The 19,749-nt window shown below is 42.8% G+C and overlaps 1 protein-coding gene across 2 annotated transcripts in view; it reads right to left on the bottom strand.

Moving 5' to 3' along the window:
* Positions 1–19,749, bottom strand: part of DYNC2H1 (dynein cytoplasmic 2 heavy chain 1) — a 330,688-nt gene that overhangs the window by 46,885 nt on the left and 264,054 nt on the right. For both annotated transcript variants that reach the window (XM_057490362.1, XM_057490363.1), the window contains one exon: positions 1,772–1,981. In XM_057490362.1, the coding sequence (XP_057346345.1) occupies positions 1,772–1,981 (210 nt within the window). The remainder of the gene's footprint in view (positions 1–1,771; positions 1,982–19,749) is intronic.

The raw sequence follows: 19,749 nt of genomic DNA, 5'->3' as shown, positions 1-19,749 counted from the left end.
AAATTCCTTGTTTTCTTTCAATATAATCTAATGTAAGCTACATTATGTTGCAATAATAGAAAAAAAGTTAAATTATTCACTTTTTTCAAGAATAATTTCTTATTTTTTTATGCCAAAGATCACCCAGATGGTTAACAATAGAAGCAAAACAAGAATCCAGGTCTGCCAATTACCTTCCATGTTTCATTAATATTACATAGAACCCTCCTGAAATACCATATTTCATGCCCTTAACACCTCTTACTGAGATGTATAAATAGTAACCTACATGGTATCCCAACTTCTATAAACTTGTTCTGCACAACGTTACCAAATAAATGCTCCAAAAGCTGTTTTTCACAAAATGAAATTCTCCTAAAGTAACAATAACAAAAACAGCTAGCTTTTCAAGGGTGATTGCTATGTGCCAAGCACCTTACCCATGATTTAATTTTCACAACAATCCCATGAGGCAGGTACTTTTATTATCCTCATTTTGCAAATGAGAAAAGTTTAGAGAGGTTTATGTAACCTGCCCAAGGTCACATAGCTACTAAGTGGTAAAATAGGATTCAAACAGGCAGATTTATGCAAGACCACATCCTAATCGTTTTCCTACATTATTTGTACATAAAAATATTCTTATTGCCTACAGCACTTAGTCCAAACTCCTTTCTTTGGCTTTCAAGACCTCAAAATATGATCCAATCTTAATTTTACTAAACTTCACTGTATATCAGTTCCACTGGACTTACTGTTCTCTTCTACATAAATCATGTTTTATATCGCTATTCTCCTCCCAGTCTTAATTCAACTGTAATTAGTCTATACATTTTACCTTTATAAAGCAGTAGTTAGGTTTTAAAGGAATATATTCTCATGCGTATTTACCTTTTGATAAATTTAAATTATTTACATTTATTATGGCAACCAGACTGGCCTAGATTCAAATCTTGACTTGGTATCTACTTACTGTATGACTCTGATTTAGTTATTTAACACTCTTCTGCTTGGGGAAGTAATTAGGTCATAAGGGTAGAGGCCCACATGATGGAATCAGTTCCCTCATTAAGAAGACACAGGAAAGCACTTGCTTTCTCTCTCTTTCTTCTCGGCCATGTAATGATCCACAGCCAGAAGAGAGCTGTCAGCAGACCAGGAGGTGGGCCTCACCAGATGCCAGATCTCCTGTCACCTTAATCTTAATCTTAAAGTACTCTGATTTTCCACAGGTAACCATCCTTCCTCTGCTTGTAGTATATATGTTACAAATGGAACTCAGTCCATATCCAGCTCCTGGACTAGGCATCTGGCTGAAGCCTTAGCCAATGGGAGCCTTATACACCCTGCCCGCAGAACTAGTTTGGGACTAAGCATGAAACACAAGCCAATCAGTTTGGATCAAAGCTAAACCCACGATTTTTTATTGAGTTATCAGAAAACAGGTGTTTTTTCCTGCTGGACTTGGAGCTCAGAGGATATAAGACTCAGGCTGCTAGGGTAGATAGGACTTGCCCAAAAGTGAAATCAAAATGGAGGATATACTTATACACACACACTTTGTGACTAGTTAGGTAGATAAATAACATAAGCTGACATCCTAATGACAATTTTAAGATCCTGCATCAAGTTGGGTCCTTCAGTTACATCAGCCAATTAATTCTCATATGACTTAAGCTGTTTTAACTTTGGTTTTCTGTTACTATTAACTGTAAGACTCCTGACAAATGTAAACGTGATAGAAAAGCCACGTGTAATAATGCAATCGCACGTATATTTAGCATTGGCTTACCTTCTGGTTTAATAAAGCACTTGCCAATTTTTGTACTTCTGAACTCAATAACGTAGTTCCTCTGATGACTTTGCTGAGAGCAGCAAGAGACTGATGAACACTCTGTACCAAGCGAATGGCATTAAATTGTTCAAGAATGATGAAGGATAATACTGGAGATTCTTGTCGATCATTAGGAGGAGTCACTTTCTGATGAATGAAGTTTGAATTCTAAAAGAATATACGTCATGTCATATTTACTAAACAGTAACACAAATCACTGACATACTAAATCATGTCAAAAGTTATTAAAATTTTTTGTTGTTTTACCTGTTTTGAAATACTCTTGTTTTATAAATGGCTGAATTTATTAAATCTCTAAATATACAGAAAGGAAATTCAGGAGTTGACCAAAATTTAAAGTGATGTGGGGATGGAAATTGAGAACAGTAGATGAGAATTGAGAAAGGTAAACCATACTGAGAAGCAGTACTTTCTCAATACCATATGAAAACGGGGAAGAATGGCTTCCTGTGAGCCAACGCACAGACAGGAGAACTTAGCACTGTATCACTATAAAGAGAACGGAAGAAAATATGGCTTTGTAATAAAAACGTGAATGGATACTTAATTCAACTTGAAAATTACCTGTAGTATATTAGAAAACCACACGAGAGACTTTGTACTCAAGGCCAGTGAATATTATATGTTAGCATTTATTTCTATATCTGACCTTTAACAAAGGCTGTGATACATGCAACTTCCAGTACTTCTCAAATTATTAAGAAAAACTCAAGGAATCCCAGTTGTTTCTAAGCAGCTTTAGTATTTAAAAGGAAAAAAAATCACCATCAATAGTATTCTAAACGTGTCAAAGAACCATCAAGAGATAAAGGTGGGGAGTCCTCTTCTCTTGCCTACTATCCATTATCCTATTTTTTTCTATATAGTATATTTACCTACTTAAGGATACATTCTCATATACTCCATGAGAGCACTATATTTATGTCTTCTATGTGGCATGATAAATAATTTAATAATATGATGATCGAGCATGGCTATTGCCATTGAATAAATCACCATTAAATAGATTTCATTGGCTTAAGATCATTCCTGAAGACAAATTTAGGCTATGTGCTCAAATTTAGGCAATTTTATATCTATTATAGCTATATTTAAATTATTAAAGCTTCTGAAATCATTTTTGAGACACAAATAGGTGTACAAAAATGTACACACTTGAATAAATAATTCGTGGTAAACTCAGAACTGAATCTATAAGAGAAAAAAAGTATAATTTCCAAAAATTAACTAGAATTATCATCCCACAGATTGAAACTGAATTAGCTATTTGAACCAGAGTATGCAATAAATAATTCTTACCTCATCTCCAATCTAAATCAACTAAGTAACAAAACTGACATAAAATTTGGGCTATCAACTTCCATAACTCTTTATATTAAAACAAATCCCTGGAAATAAATAATATGTGGTATTTAAATATTTATCAACTGTATACGAAGCAAGATTACCAAACAAGAATTTGGTTTACTTAAAACCAAATCTAAGATCAGGGACAAGGATCCCCCACCTCTACTCAGCACATTACTAGAAGTCCTAGCCATACCAATCAAGCAGAGAAAGAAAAAAAAAAAAAAAAGACATCCAAATTGGAAGGTGAAATTGTCACTATTTGCTGGTAACATGATACAGAAATATAGATATAGAAAACCCTAAAGACTCCACCAAGAAAACTGTAAGAATTAATGAATTCAGGAAAGTCACAGAATTCACTATCAATATACAGAAATCTGTTGTGTTTCTATACACAAATAATGAACTAACAAAAAGAGTAATTAAGAAATCAATCCCTTTGACAATTGCAACAAAAAGAATAAAACACCTGGAATAAATATAAGCAAGGAGGTGAAAGACCTATACTGATAACTGTAAGACAAAGCATTGATGATAGAAATTAAAGATGGAACAAATAAATGGAAAGTCATTCCATGTTCATGGATGGTAAAAATTAATATTAAAATGGCCATACTTCCCAAAGCAATATACAGATTCAATGCAATCTCCAGCAAAATACTAAATGCATTTTTCACTGAACCAGAGCAAATAATCCTGTGGTTTGTATGGAACCACAAAAGACCCTGTGGATAAAGTGAAGGTTCCTGTGGTCAGGATTCTCACCTGGCCCTGGTTAGCTAGCTCACTACACATGTGGGCAATAAGTCATTATTGACTCTATATAAAGAGCCCTGCCCAATGCCCTGGGTGACATGGTGGCAAGGCTTCAAGGCTGCAGAAGAGAGGAGGCTGGAGTGGTCGCAGCACTGGGGACAGAGACTGAGATGCCTGCACGGGTAGAAAGGCCCAGAGGCAGAGACCAGCTTGCTGCACACAGACTCATTCTGAGTGGATGGGATTCTAGTGACTGACCTGCCACTGTGGAAATAAAGTTGGGTATAACCCTTTCACCCCCAAGAACATTCTGTTGTCATTTCTTTGGTTACATTGAATCCATAGTGAACTTGCCCAGGGCTGAAACCCATTGGCAAGACAGACTCCAAAAAGCCAAAGCAAGTTTGAGAAAAAAACAAAGCTGGAGGTATCATGATTCCTGATTTCAAACTATACCACAAAGCTACAGTAATCATAACAGTATGGTACTGGCACAAAAAGAGATACACAGATCAATGGAACAGAATAGAGAGGTAAAAAAAACCCACACTTATATGGTCAATTAATATATGCCAAAGAAGACAAGAATATGCAATGGGGACAGTCTCTTTAATAAATGGTGCTGAGAAAAGTGGACAACTACATGCAAATGAATGAAACTTGATTACTGTCTTATACCATAACATAAAAATGAACTCAGAATGGACTAAAAAACTAAATATAAGACCTGAAACCATAAAACTCCTATAAGAAAACACAGGCAGTGACTTTTTTCTGAATAAACCTCCCCAGAAAAGGGAAACAAAGGCAAAAATAAACAAGTGGGACTACATCAAAATTAAAAAGCTTCTGCACAGCAAAGAAAACAGTCAACAAAACAAAAAGGCAACCTACTAAACAGGAGAATATATTTGCAAATGACATATCTAACAAGGTGTTAGTACTCAAAATATGTGAAGAAGCCATACAACTTAAGACCAAAAAAGCCCCCACAAATAATCTGATTAAAAAACTGGGCATAGAACCTCAATAGACATTTTTCCAAACAAGAGACACAGATGGCCAAGAAATACATAAAAAAGGTGCTCAACACCACTAATCATCAGGGAAATGCAAATCAAAACCACAGCGAGATTTAAATAAGTGCAAAGAAACGGGTCCCGTTTTAAATGTGCCTCCTAGAAAATTTAAAATTACATATATGGCTCTCATTTGTGTGTCACCTAGCATTTCTATTGCACAGTGCTGGTGTAAAGACTATCAAGTAAAATTCTGCAAGTTCAACAATATGAACAGAGAAATGAGAAAAAAAAAAGTAGGGGCTCAAAAGTGTTTGATCAATGACAGTTGAAAAAAATGAAGACTAGTAATAACAAACTGCAGTATTTAAACAAAGGAATGAGAAAAATGTAACAGCGAAGGCAGCAAAGTGTATTATATGTATATTATAACAATCTATTTCCTACCAGCCTTCACAAAATTTTAATAAAAATTAATGCAGAACCCAGGGAAGATGGCGGCGTGAGTAGAGCAGCGGAAATCTCCTCCCAAAACCACATATATCTATGAAAATATAACAAAGACAACCCTTCCTAGAATAAAGACCAGAGGACACAGGACAAAATCCAGACCACATCCGCACCTGAGAGAACCCAGCGCCTCGCGAAGGGGGTAAGACACAAGCCCCGGCCCCACGGGAGCCGAGTGCCCCTCCTCCCAGCTCCCGGCGGGAGAAGAGCAGGCAGAGCGGGAGGGAGACGGAGCCCAGGACTGCCGAACACCCAGCCACAGCCATCCGGGCGCAGACACAGTACGTGCCCAGGGGGCCCTGGATACTAAGAAAACAGGGCAGCAAGAACAGTGAGCGGACACCGGAGGCCGGGCGCCAGAGGACATAAAAAAAGCGTGCGACCAATTTCTTTTTTTTTTTTTTTGCTGCTTTGTTTTGGTGAGCGCTTTTTGGAAGTCTTAAAGGGATAGGGACCCCAATACTAGGGAAACAGGGCAACAAGACCAGGGAGCAGAGGCCTGAGGCCTGCACCGGAGAATAAAGAAAACCGAGCAGCAACCTTTTTTTTTAATTAAAAAAATTTTTTTTATTTTTCTTAATTAAAAAATTTTTTTCTTTCTGGTTTTTTTTTTGGTGGTCGTTGTTTTGTTTTGGCGGGTGCTTTTTGGAAGTCTTAAAGGGGCAGGGCGGGACACTTAATCCAGAGGTAGGGAATCCGGGGATCTCTGGGCACCCTAACCCCTGGGCTGCAGGGAGCAGGGAGGCCCCTTACGGAGATAAATAGCCTCCCAGCCGCTCCTGCTCCAACGCAACTCCACCACTTTGGAGCAGCTGCCCAAGCCAGGCCACGCCCACAGCAACAGCGGAGATTAACTCCATAGCAGCCGGGCAGGAAGCAGAAACTCTGTGCGCAGCTGCGCAGCACAAGCCATTAGAGGTCGCTGTTCTCCCAGGAGAAGAGGGCCACAAACCAACAAGAAAGGAAGTTCTTTGAGCCGTCACTCGTCCCAGCTCTGCAAACTATTCCTATCACCATGAAAAGGCAAAGCTACAGGCAGACAAAGATCACAGAGACAACACCAGAGAAGGAGACAGACCTAACCAGTCTTCCTGAAAAAGAATTCAAAATAAGAATCATAAACATGCTGACAGAGATGCAGAGAAATACGCAAGAGAAATGGGATGAAGTCCGGAAGGAGATCACAGATGCCAGAAAGGAGATCGCAGAAATGAAACAAACTCTGGAAGGGTTTATAAGCAGAATGGATAGAATGCAAGAGGCCATTGATGGAATTGAAATCAGAGAACAGGAACGCATAGAAGCTGACATAGAGAGAGACAAAAGGATCTCCAGGAATGAAACAATGTTAAGAGAACTGTGTGACCAATCCAAAAGGAACAATATCCGTATTATAGGGGTCCCAGAAGAAGAAGAGAGAGGAAAAGAGATGGAAAGTATCTTAGAAGAAATAATTGCTGAAAACTTCCCCACACTGGGGGAGGAAGTAATCAAACAGACCACGGAAATACACAGAACCCCCAACAGAAAGGATCCAAGAACAGCAACACCAAGACACATAATAATTAAAATGGCAAAGATCAAGGACAAGGAAAGAGTGTTAAAGGCAGCTAGAGAGAAAAAGGTCACCTATAAAGGGAAACCCATCAGGCTAACGTCAGATTTCTCAACAGAAACCCTACAGGCCAGAAGAGAATGGCATGATATATTTAATACAATGAAACAGAAGGGCCTTGAACCAAGGATACTGTATCCAGCACGACTATCATTCAAATATGACGGTGGGATTAAACAATTCCCAGACAAACAAAAGCTGAGGGAATTTGCTTTCCACAAACCACCTCTACAGAACATCTTACAGGGACTACTCTAGATGGGAGCACTCCTAGAAAGAGCACAGCACAAAACACCCAACATATGAAGAATCGAGGAGGAGGAACAAGAAGGGAGAGAAGAAAAGAATCTCCAGACAGTGTATATAACAGCTCAATAAGCGAGCTAAGTTAGGCAGTAAGATACTAAAGAGGCTAACCTTGAACCTTTGGTAACCACGAATTTAAAGCCTGCAATGGCAATAAGTACATATCTTTCAATAGTCACCCTAAATGTTAATGGGTTGAATGCACCAATCAAAAGACACAGAGTAACAGAATGGATAAAAAAGCAAGACCCATCTATATGCTGCTTACAAGAAACTCACCTCAAACCCAAAGACATGTACAGACTAAAAGTCAAGGGATGGAAAAACATATTTCAAGCAAACAACAGTGAGAAGAAAGCAGGGGTTGCAGTACTAATATCAGACAAAATAGACTTCAAAACAAAGAAAGTAACAAGAGATAAAGAAGGACACTACATAATGATAAAGGGCTCAGTCAAACAAGAGGATATAACCATTCTAAATATATATGCACCCAACACAGGAGCACCAGCATATGTGAAACAAATACTAACAGAACTAAAGGGGGATATAGACTGCAATGCATTCATTCTAGGAGACTTCAACACACCACTCACCCCAAAGGATAGATCCACTGGGCAGAAAATAAGTAAGGACACGGAAGCACTGAACAACACAGTAGAGCAGATGGACCTAATAGACATCTATAGAACTCTACATCCAAAAGCAGCGGGATATACATTCTTCTCTGTTGGGAGCCACACAAAGACAACAAGATGGCCACAGTTCATGAGGTTCCTGCTTCACTTCCTGGAGATTAGCTGCGAGCCCGCGCGCGCCAACAAGAAAGCCCGCGCGCGCCAAGAGATACTCTTCTCCCCCTCCTTCCCCATTATCATATACCAATCAGAATGTAACTCGCTGCGCCATCCCTGCTATGCAGCCAATCCCCTGCTTACAAGTATCCTATGGCCCACTCTGCCCCTGAACACTGGTGTATATCTACCCCCGTCTTACAATAAAATTTGAGGGCTTGATCAGAATACTGTCTTGCCTTCGCTCTTCTCTCGCCCCCATTTTCTTTCAGGTCGGATCCCCCTCGTCCCCACAAATAACTAGGTCCCGCTGGACGGGACAAGTGGCGCCCAACGTGGGGCTCGAGGCGCGGATCCTTCGCAGGCGGACCCCCGAGTAAGATATCGTCTGGCCAGACCCCTTCTTGATGAAACAATAGGAGACGCCTTTCGCCGCTCACGGAGGTCGTCGTCCCTGGTGAGTACCGGCCGCCTTACAAGAAAATGGGAACTAGATTAAGTAAAGAAGCGGTCTTCATAAGAGACCTAAAAAGTTCACTTAGGGAGAGAGGAGTTCGAGTTAAAAAGAAAGACTTGGTAAAGTTTTTTATTTTTGTTGATGAAGTCTGTCCGTGGTTTATCATTAATGGCCCCGAAATTCATCCTAAAAAATGGCAGAAAGTAGGTAGAGATTTAAATGATTATCTTATCAAAAACGGCCCTGACTCTGTTCCTGTTTCAGTATTTTCCTATTGGGGTCTTATCAGAGATATTGTTGAAAATACTGACCCTGATAAACGTCAACTCTTGTCAGTGGCAGAATATTGCCTCCGCCCCCTATCTCGGGCGGCCTCAAAATCGTCTCTTTCGAGTGATCCCCCTGCCCCAAAATCAGCTAAATCCCCCTCCCCTAGCCCGACACCATCTTTGCTCGGTGCCCTCCATGATACCCCTCCCAAATGTTGCATTTATCCGCCTCTCCCTCGAGATTCGGACTTTGTCGATACACAAAAGGTTTTTCCAGTCGTGACTAAGAGCCAAAATGGCGAGCCTTTAGATCCGAGAGACGCGGCCGAACTAGAAGACGAGGCGGCCAAGTATCACAACCCAGATTGGCCCCTTGCCGCCCCGTCGCTTAACCCCCCTTCTTACACACCCCCAGTTTTGAAAAGAGCCTCTTACACTCCCTCTATTCAGCCTCCCAATGTTTGCGCCCCGGCCTTTTTGCCCCCGTCGGCCCCTCCGCTACCCCCTCCGGCTCCCGGTCCTGTTGGCCCCCCTACCAGCACTAAAGACCTAATAGCACAGATAGTAGAACAAAGAATAACTTGCCATCTCCAAAAATTAGTTGTCTCCCAACCAGTTCGTCCCGCATTATATTCGCAAAGGGGCCTCTCTAAGAAACCGCTTACAGCCACAAAACCTAAAAAACAACCTAAAAAACTGCTCTTTCCTGTTCTTACCCGGGCCTCCGCCCGCTCTGGCCCCACCTCCACAACACATAGTCCGGAAGAGGGCGATCTTGAAAGCGACGGCGAAGACGCCCCTGCTGCTCAGGAAATAGAAAGTGAGGGAGAGGAGCAGGCTGAGCCAGAGCCGGCCGAGCCTGCTGATGGCCCTAGAGAATTTCACAAAATCCATTTCAAAAGCTTAAAAGAGCTGAACGCGGCCGTTAAAGCTTATGGCCCCAATGCCCCTTTTACCCTTTCTGTTCTTGATTCGCTGTCTCGAAGAGGACATTTACTCCCAGGTGAATGGCTGCGTATAGTCCAGGCTGTGCTTACCCGTGGTCAGTTTTTAACTTGGAAGGCAGATTTTGCTGACCGCTGTCAGACCATCGCTGCTGCCAATGTAAAAGACCCTCATTCCCCAACAGCGTCCTAGACTTTTGATAAGCTTACGGGACAGGGCAGATATATCTCTGAAACCAGGCAGCAGCGCCTTCCCCTTGGTCTTTTATCTCAAGTGAAAGATGCCGCTTTGGGCGCTTGGATATCACTCCCTGCTTCCAGGACTGCTAACACTCCTCTAACTAAGATCACTCAAAGCTCGCAAGAAGACTATAGCGAATTTGTTAGCAGACTGTTAGAGGCCGCCGAAAGGACCCTTGGTTCCGCGGCTGCCAATGATAAGATTGTAAAACAGCTAGCCTATGAAAACGCCAATTCGGCATGTCGAGCCGTCCTCCGCGGTAAGACTCGAGACAAAACTCTTGATGAAATGCTGAGAATGTGTAGAGATGTCGATCCTTTTACATCCAAAGTCCAAGCCCTTTTAGCTGTAGGTGCCGCTGTTCAAACTCCCCCGGCTTCTTATCCTCCTTCCTTCCCCAGGGGCGCACCGCCTATGCGTAACTGCTTTAAATGTGGACAGCCAGGCCATTTCGCTCGCCAATGCCCTACCACAGCTCCTCCTCCTAGAGTTGGGTCAGTCCCCGGTATTTGCCCTCGCTGCCATAAGGGGCGGCACTGGGCCAAAGAGTGCCGTAACAATCCAACAAATCCTTTTTACAGTACCACAAATCCTTTCACCCCCCCTTTTCAGGGAAACGAGCTGAGGGGCCAGCCCCGGGCCCCCCAGCCAATTCCATTTCAGCCGGCCTCGGGGAACAGCCTAGCTGTAGCACTCCCGCCCTCTATCGGGCCACACCCGGGAGTGCAGGACTTGACCTCTGTGCCTCCTCCTCAACAATATTAACGCCTGAAGAGGGAATTACAATTATTTCCACAGGAATTTATGGCCCACCTCCCAAAGATACTTATTTTCTAATTTTAGGGCGAGCTTCCACCACAATAAACGGCCTTATTGTCCACCCTTCCTTAGTTGACAATGACTATACTGGAGAAATAAAAATTCTTGCTAGTGCCCCCCAGTGCCCTGTCAGCATTATGAAAGGTCAGCGCCTTGCGCAGGCGCTCCCCCTCCCTTTAAGTACATCTCACCCTGCTATTCATAAGCAGCGAGGCTCCTCTACCCCAGGTTCTTCAGACTTATATTGGATCCAAGCTATTACTAAAGAACGCCCCACTCTTAAACTTAAGATCCAAGGAAAAGTATTTGAAGGAATTTTAGATTCGGGGGCCGACTCTACGGTCATATCTCAGGCTTCATGGCCCTCCAGCTGGCCCTTACACGCTTCCTTGACCGATCTACAAGGAATTGGGCAGTCAAGAAACACCTTACAGAGCTCACAGTTATTAAACTGGGAAGATGAAGAAGGAAATACCGGATTCATTCAACCCTTCGTAGTTCCTGGGTTGCCGGTAAATCTTTGGGGAAGAGATATCCTTTCTCAAATGAAGGTCATCATGTGTAGCCCTAATGAAGTTGTAACACAGCAGATGCTTTCACAGGGTTACCTCCCTGGTCAGGGGTTGGGCAAACTAAAACAGGGAGATCCCAACCCGATACTGGCCACGCCTAAGATAGACCGCTCAGGTTTAGGGTTTGAAAAACATTTTTCGTAAGGGCCGTTGCTCCTCCTGCACTCCAGGCAGACAAGATTACTTGGAAAAGTGATGTTCCTGTCTGGATCGATCAATGGCCCCTTACCACTACAAAATTAAATGCAGCCATAGAGTTAGTGCAGGAACAGCTGGCTGCTGGACATATTGAACCTTCTACATCCCCTTGGAACACCCCAATCTTTGTAATCCAAAAGAAATCAGGCAAGTGGAGGCTCCTACAAGACCTCAGGGCGGTTAATAAGACTATGGTCTCTATGGGCGCATTACAACCAGGAATTCCCTCTCCAATAGCCATCCCTAAAGGGTATGTCAAATTAGTAATTGATCTAAAAGATTGCTTTTTCTCCATACCTTTGCATCCTGATGATTGCAAACGTTTTGCCTTTAGTATACCCATTACCAATTGTGTAAGGCCTTCTCCCCGGTTTCAGTGGAGAGTTCTCCCACAAGGAATGGCCAACAGCCCCACTCTTTGCCAAAAGTTTGTAGCCCAGACTATAGACCCCTTTAGGTTGCTCTTCCCCACTTTGTATATTATCCATTATATGGATGATATTCTTCTTGCCGGTCCTGACCAGCAACAGCTCTATGCGGCCAGTCAACAGCTAGTCACTGCCCTCCGAGATCGAGGACTACAAATTTCCCCAGAAAAGGTCCAGGTCCACCCCCCCCAACTATTTTTAGGCTTTGAATTATTTTCTAATAAAATCCTCACTCAAAAAATTCAGTTAAAGAGAAGCTCCTTAAACACTCTTAATGATTTCCAGCGTCTGCTAGGAGACATCAACTGGCTCAGGCCTTATTTAAAGCTGACCACCGGAGAGTTAAAGCCCTTGTTTGATGTCCTACGTGGAGACCCTGATCCTTCCTCCCCCCGCTCGCTTTCATCAGAAGCACAAAGGGCATTAACCATTGTAGAGCGGGCTATTTCTAAACAGACCATTAGCTACTTCTCTCCACATCTAAGTTTGTGGCTGCTCATTTTCCCTACCCCCTTCTCCCCTACAGGAGTCCTTTGGCAAAACCATCCACTATTTTGGGTTCATTTGCCAGCCTCCCCCCCTAGAGTCTTAGCTACCTATCCTCAATTAGTTGCTGCCCTCTTACGTTTAGGCCGAGAGGCAGCTCTCAAGTTGTTTGGGAGAGACCCTGAAGTTATAACCCTCCCATACAATACATCTCAATTACAATGGCTTATTCAACATGATGATGATTGGGCAATTAGCTGCACCTCCTTCCAGGGGACAATAGACAATCATTACCCTGCAGACAGATTAGTCCAGTTCCTTCAAAAGACCCCGGTTGTCTTTCCCAAAAGGACTAAAACCACGCCAATTGCTGGGGCCGTAATGGTGTTCTCTGATGGGTCCTCCTCCGGTATAGCCGCTTTCAGTATTAATGGGCAAGTTACTCGAATACAGACAGACCTCTCTTCTGCACAACTTGTTGAACTAACTGCAATAATCAAAGTTTTTGAGCTTTTAATAGATGCCCCCTTTAACCTTTACACTGACAGTGCCTATGTAGCAACCTCTGTTCCCCTATTAGAGACAGTGCCTTACATACGTCCCTCTACAAATGCTTCCCCCCTATTCGCAAAATTGCAAAAATTAATTCTAAACCGCGATGCCCCTTTTTTCATCGGGCACATACGCGCTCACACTGGCCTTCCAGGGCCGCTTGCCAAAGGCAATGACAGAGTTGATCTGGCGACTCAATTAGTAGCCTCTGTCACGTCAGACTCACCCTTGGCTGCAGCCCAACGAGCTCATGAACTACATCATCTCAATGCTCACACTCTTAGACTCAAATTTTCAATCACCCGAGAACAGGCCCGCCAAATAGTTCGGCAATGTCAAGGATGTCTAACTCTCCTCCCAGAGCCTCATAACGGAATCAACCCCCGGGGGTTGGTTCCAGGAGAGATATGGCAAATGGATGTCACTCATTACCCTCCCTTTGGTAAATTAAAATATATCCATGTGTCTATTGACACATGTAGTGGTTTCCTATGTGCATCCTTGCAAACGGGAGAGGCAACTAAAAATGTTATTACCCATGTTCTCTCATGCCTGGCATATCTACCACAACCTAAAATCTTAAAAACTGACAATGGGCCTGGATACGCCAGCTCTAGCTTTAAACAGTTCTGTGCGCAGTTAGGTATTAAGCACATAACAGGAATTCCCTATAATCCCCAAGGCCAAGGCATTGTTGAAAGAGCCCACTTAACCCTTAAAAACATGTTATTCAAACTTCAGTCGGGGGGAGAAGTACTCTATCCGAAAACAGGTAATGCAAAGACACTCCTAAATCATGCACTGTTTGTTCTTAATTTCCTTACTTATGACTCCGCGGGTAAAACCGCTGCTGATCGCCTTTGGCATCCCTCCACGGCAGATAATTATGCACAGGCTATGTGGAGAGATCCGATGACCAACACATGGCACGGGCCTGACCCTGTGCTCATATGGGGGAAAGGACATGCTTGTATATATGATGCTAAGGCACAAAATGCCCGATGGCTCCCAGATAGGCTCATTAAACTCCTAGACACAAATAGAGGCAAAAACAATAATAATTCCAGTCCAGGGCATATTAACCCCTGAGAAGCCTTCCCTTTCTGTTTAATTTCAGGAGGCAAGGTCAAAGGACCTCTCAGTGTCTCACCAGTTCCAAGCAAGAGACCTAGTCTCTGTGAAGAAAGCGCCTCAACCAGAACCGGACTGGCAAATAATTTGAACTGATAACCCTCTTAAAATTCGCTTGTGTAAAAATGATTGTGTCACTAACAATTCTAATGACCCAGTTACTTCCCACCTTCCAGAACCCTAACCCCCATGAACCCAAGATACTCACATGGCAAATCATCACCCCGGCTTCCCAACAAGTAGTAGTCCATTTAACAGGACAACACCCTAGGGGAACTTGGTGGCCTAACCTCACTGTGGACCTGTGCTCTCTCTTCAAACAAGACCCTTGGCACGAAGGTAGAATAGGGATACCAGGATGCGGTTCCCATAATTCCATGCAAGAACTCCAAAACACCTGCTTCTATGTATGTCCAGGCCCCCAAGCTGGCAGTGCCAAGATCTCACAGTGTGGTGGGTGGACAGATTTTTTCTGTAGATATTGGGGTTGTGAACAAACAGGGACATGTCATTGGCTGACAAAAGGTGCAAAGAGATCTCCTCTAAGCCTCATAAATATCCAGCGGAACACCTCGCAGAATACCGCTTGTACCCAATACCCGATCTGCAATCCTATTAACATCTCTTTCACAGATGCAGGAAAAAAGGCAACAAACTGGGAAAACGGGCTTATGTGGGGACTGAGACTCTACCAGAGTGGCTATGATAATGGAGTCTTGTTTATGCTCAAGCTTAAAGTAGAGCCTCTTTCAGTTGTCCCAGTAGGACCCAACACTGTCTTGCGAGACCAGCCGCGTCTCCCAGCCCCACCCGCGCCAACCCTAGCCCCACCTGCAGACGCTGCCACCCCTTCCTTCGCCTCCACTCTTAACCGACCCACCTTCCTTCCTAGCACCGGACAGCGCCTTCTCAACCTCCTTGAAGGAGCTTTCCGAGTTCTAAATACCACCAACCCAAATACTACCAAATCCTGTTGGCTATGCTTTTCCTCTTCACCTCCTTACTATGAAGGACTAGGATTGTTGGGCAATTTTAACAATACGACCAGCCACGAAGCCTGTGGCTGGGGCATGCAGAAGTTAACCCTGACTGAGGTAACTGGAAAAGCTACATGTTTAGGAACAATTCCCTCAACCCATAAGAGTCTGTGTAATAACACCATACCCATAGTTACCTCGAGTGAATCTAGATATCTAGTCCCTCCCCGTCAAGGATGGTGGGCTTGTAACACTGGACTAACGCCGTGTGTTTCCACCTCTGCTTTCAATTTCTCCCATGATTTCTGTGTTATGGTTCAACTAGTGCCGAGACTTATATATCATGATGATCCCTCATTTGTCACTGAGTTCGACCCTAAAAATAGGTACAAGAGAGAATTAGTCTCGTTGACCCTAGCCACATTAGTGGGAGTAGGAATTGCAGCAGGAGTAGGAACAGGGACAGCTGCCATCATCCAGGGGAACCAAAACTATGAAGGGCTGAGAACCGCCATTGACGACGATCTAAAAACCATAGAACAATCTATTACCAAACTTGAAGAATCTCTGACTTCCCTTTCTGAAGTCGTCTTGCAGAATAGACGGGGGCTAGATCTACTACTCCTAAAAGATGGAGGACTGTGTGCAGCTTTAAGAGAAGAATGCTGTTTTTATGCAGACCACTCCGGAATAATAAGAGATTCAATGTCAAAGCTTAGAGAAAGGCTAGACCAGAGAAAGAGAGAGCGAGAAGCTAGCCAAAGTCCCTTTGAGTCCTGGTTCACTAAGTCCCCATGGCTCACAACTCTGATCCCCACCATCCTTGGACCCTTAGCAGGACTCCTCCTTTTAGTGTCTTTTGGCCCTTGGGCCTTAAAAAAACTAACAGCCTTTATTCGAGAGCAGGTTGACCAGCTCGTCAAGCCAGCAGTTGCTGTTCATTATCACAGACTTACAGCCTGTGATGAAGGATCCGACACCGAACCAACCAATGCTCCCGGCCTCCAGTTTTCAACTTTACAAGCGCCTCAACCCTGGTACCATCGATTCTGGCACCGTAATTAATGTGGCCCATATGCTGGTCGGCCAGAACCAAGCATACCCCTAATTGTGAGGGTATGGGCATCGAGATGAGTGCGAGACAAAGTACCGCAAGGGAGGGTTCTTTCTAGAACCGCTCTGGTCCTCCCTGAGAATACGCCTGGCTTGCATAGAGGTTGGTATCCATATGTACATAAAGCCTTGATATATTAAGATCAATTTGGCTTTCAGCTCTGCCTCTCCTCCCTAAAAGATACCGAGAGCATTTGCGAAATGTTACCCTGCTGGAGGAGCCAGGCCTCTATTCCCTCACTCGATTAAGGCCCACCTTTCTGAAATAAATAGAAAGGGAGGAGATGTTGGGAGCCACACAAAGACAACAAGATGGCCACAGTTCATGAGGTTCCTGCTTCACTTCCTGGAGATTAGCTGCGAGCCCGCGCGCGCCAACAAGAAAGCCCGCGCGCGCCAAGAGATACTCTTCTCCCCCTCCTTCCCCATTATCATATACCAATCAGAATGTAACTCGCTGCGCCATCCCTGCTATGCAGCCAATCCCCTGCTTACAAGTATCCTATGGCCCACTCTGCCCCTGAACACTGGTGTATATCTACCCCCGTCTTACAATAAAATTTGAGGGCTTGATCAGAATACTGTCTTGCCTTCGCTCTTCTCTCGCCCCCATTTTCTTTCAGGTCGGATCCCCCTCGTCCCCACAAATAACTAGGTCCCGCTGGACGGGACACTTCTCAAGTGCACATGGAACATTCTCCAGAATAGACCACATACTAGGCCACAAAAAGAGCCTCAGAAAATTCCAAAAGATTGAAATCCTACCAACCAACTTTTCAGACCACAAAGGCATAAAACTAGAAATAAACTGTACAAAGAAAGCAAAGAGGCTCACAAACACATGGAGGCTTAACAACACGCTCCTAAATAATCAATGGATCAATGACCAAATCAAAATGGAGATCCAGCAATATATGGAAACAAATGACAACAACAACACTAAGCCCCAACTTCTGTGGGACACAGCAAAAGCAGTCTTAAGAGGAAAGTATATAGCAATCCAAGCATATTTAAAAAAGGAAGAGCAATCCCAAATGAATGGTCTAATGTCACAATTATCAAAATTGGAAAAAGAAGAACAGATGAGGCCTAAGGTCAGCAGAAGGAGGGACATAATAAAGATCAGAGAAGAAATAAATAAAATTGAGAAGAATAAAACAATAGCAAAAATCAATGAAACCAAGAGCTGGTTCTTCGAGAAAATAAACAAAATAGATAAGCCTCTAGCCAGACTTATTAAGAAGAAAAGAGAGTCAACACAAATCAACAGTATCAGAAACGAGAAAGGAAAAATCACGACGGACCCCACGGAAATGAAAAGAATTATTGGAGAATACTATGAAAACCTATATGCTAACAAGCTGGGAAACCTAGGAGAAATGGACAACTTCCTAGAAAAATATAACCTTCCAAGATTGACCCAGGAAGAAACAGAAAATCTAAACAGACCAATTACCAGCAACGAAATTGAAGCAGTAATCAAAAAACTACCAAAGAACAAAACCCCCGGGCCAGATGGATTTACCTCGGAATTTTATCAGACATACAGGGAAGACATAATACCCATTCTCCTTAAAGTTTTCCAAAAAATAGAGGAGGAGGGGATACTCCCAAACTCATTCTATGAAGCTAACATCACCCTAATACCAAAACCAGGCAAAGACACCACCAAAAAAGAAAACTACAGACCAATATCCCTGATGAACGTAGATGCAAAAATACTCAACAAAATATTAGCAAACCGAATTCAAAAATACATCAAAAGGATCATACACCATGACCAAGTGGGATTCATCCCAGGGATGCAAGGATGGTACAACATTCGAAAGTCCATCAACATCATCCACCACATCAACAAAAAGAAAGACAAAAACCACATGATCATCTCCATAGATGCTGAAAAAGCATTTGACAAAGTTCAACATTCATTCATGTTAAAAACTCTCAGCAAAATGGGAATAGAGGGCAAGTACCTCAACATAATAAAGGCCATCTATGATAAACCCACAGCCAACATTATATTGAACAGCGAGAAGCTGAAAGCATTTCCTCTGAGATCGGGAACTAGACAGGGATGCGCACTCTCTCCACTGTTATTTAACATAGTACTGGAGGTCCTAGCCACGGCAATCAGACAAAATAAAGAAATACAAGGAATCCAGATTGGTAAAGAAGAAGTTAAACTGTCACTATTTGCAGATGACATGATACTGTACATAAAAAACCCTAAAGACTCCACCCCAAAACTACTAGAACTGATATCCGAATACAGCAGAGTTGCAGGATACAAAATCAACACACAGAAATCTGTGGCTTTCCTATATACTAACAATGAACCAACAGAAAGAGAAATCAGGAAAACAACTCCATTCACAATTGCATCCAAAAAAATAAAATACCTAGGAATAAACCTAACCAAAGAAGTGAAAGACTTATACTCTGAAAACTACAAGTCACTCTTAAGGGAAATTAAAGGGGACACTAACAGATGGAAACTCATCCCATGCTCATGGCTAGGAAGAATTAATATCGTCAAAATGGCCATCCTGCCCAAAGCAATATACAGATTTGATGCAATCCCTATGAATCTACCAGCAACATTCTTCAATGAACTGGAACAAATAATTCAAAAATTCATATGGAAACACCAAAGACCCCGAATAGCCAAAGCAATCCTGAGAAAGAAGAATAAAGTAGGGGGGATCTCACTCCCCAACTTCAAGCTCTACTATAAAGCCATAGTAATCAAGACAATTTGGTACTGGCACAAGAGCAGAGCCACAGACCAATGGAACAGACTAGAGAATCCAGACATTAACCCAGACATATATGGTCAATTAATATTTGATAAAGGAGCCATGGACATACAATGGCGAAATGACAGTCTCTTCAGCAGATCGTGCTGGCAAAACTGGACAGCTACATGTAGGAAAATGAAACTGGACCATTGTCTAACCCCATATACAAAAGTAAACTCCAAATGGATCAAAGACCTGAATGTAAGTCATGAAACCATTAAACTCTTGGAAGAAAACATAGGCAAAAACCTCTTCGACATAAACATGAGTGACCTCTTCTTGAACATATCTCCCCGGGCAAGGAAAACAACAGCAAAAATGAGTAAGTGGGACTATATTAAGCTGAAAAGCTTCTGTACAGCAAAAGACACCATCAATAGAACAAAAAGGATCCCTACAGTATGGGAGAATATATTTGAAAATGACATATCCGATAAAGGCTTGACGTCCAGAATATATAAAGAGCTCACACGCCTCAACAAACAAAAAACAAATAACCCAATTAAAAAATGGGCAGAGGAACTGAACAGGCAGTTCTCCAAAAAAGAAATACAGATGGCCAACAGACACATGAAAAGAT

This window comes from Manis pentadactyla, chromosome 13 (assembly GCF_030020395.1).
Source record: "Manis pentadactyla isolate mManPen7 chromosome 13, mManPen7.hap1, whole genome shotgun sequence".
NCBI lineage: Eukaryota > Metazoa > Chordata > Mammalia > Pholidota > Manidae > Manis > Manis pentadactyla.
The sequence above is the reverse complement of the archived record's forward strand: the minus strand, read 5'-3'. Positions and strand labels throughout refer to the sequence as shown.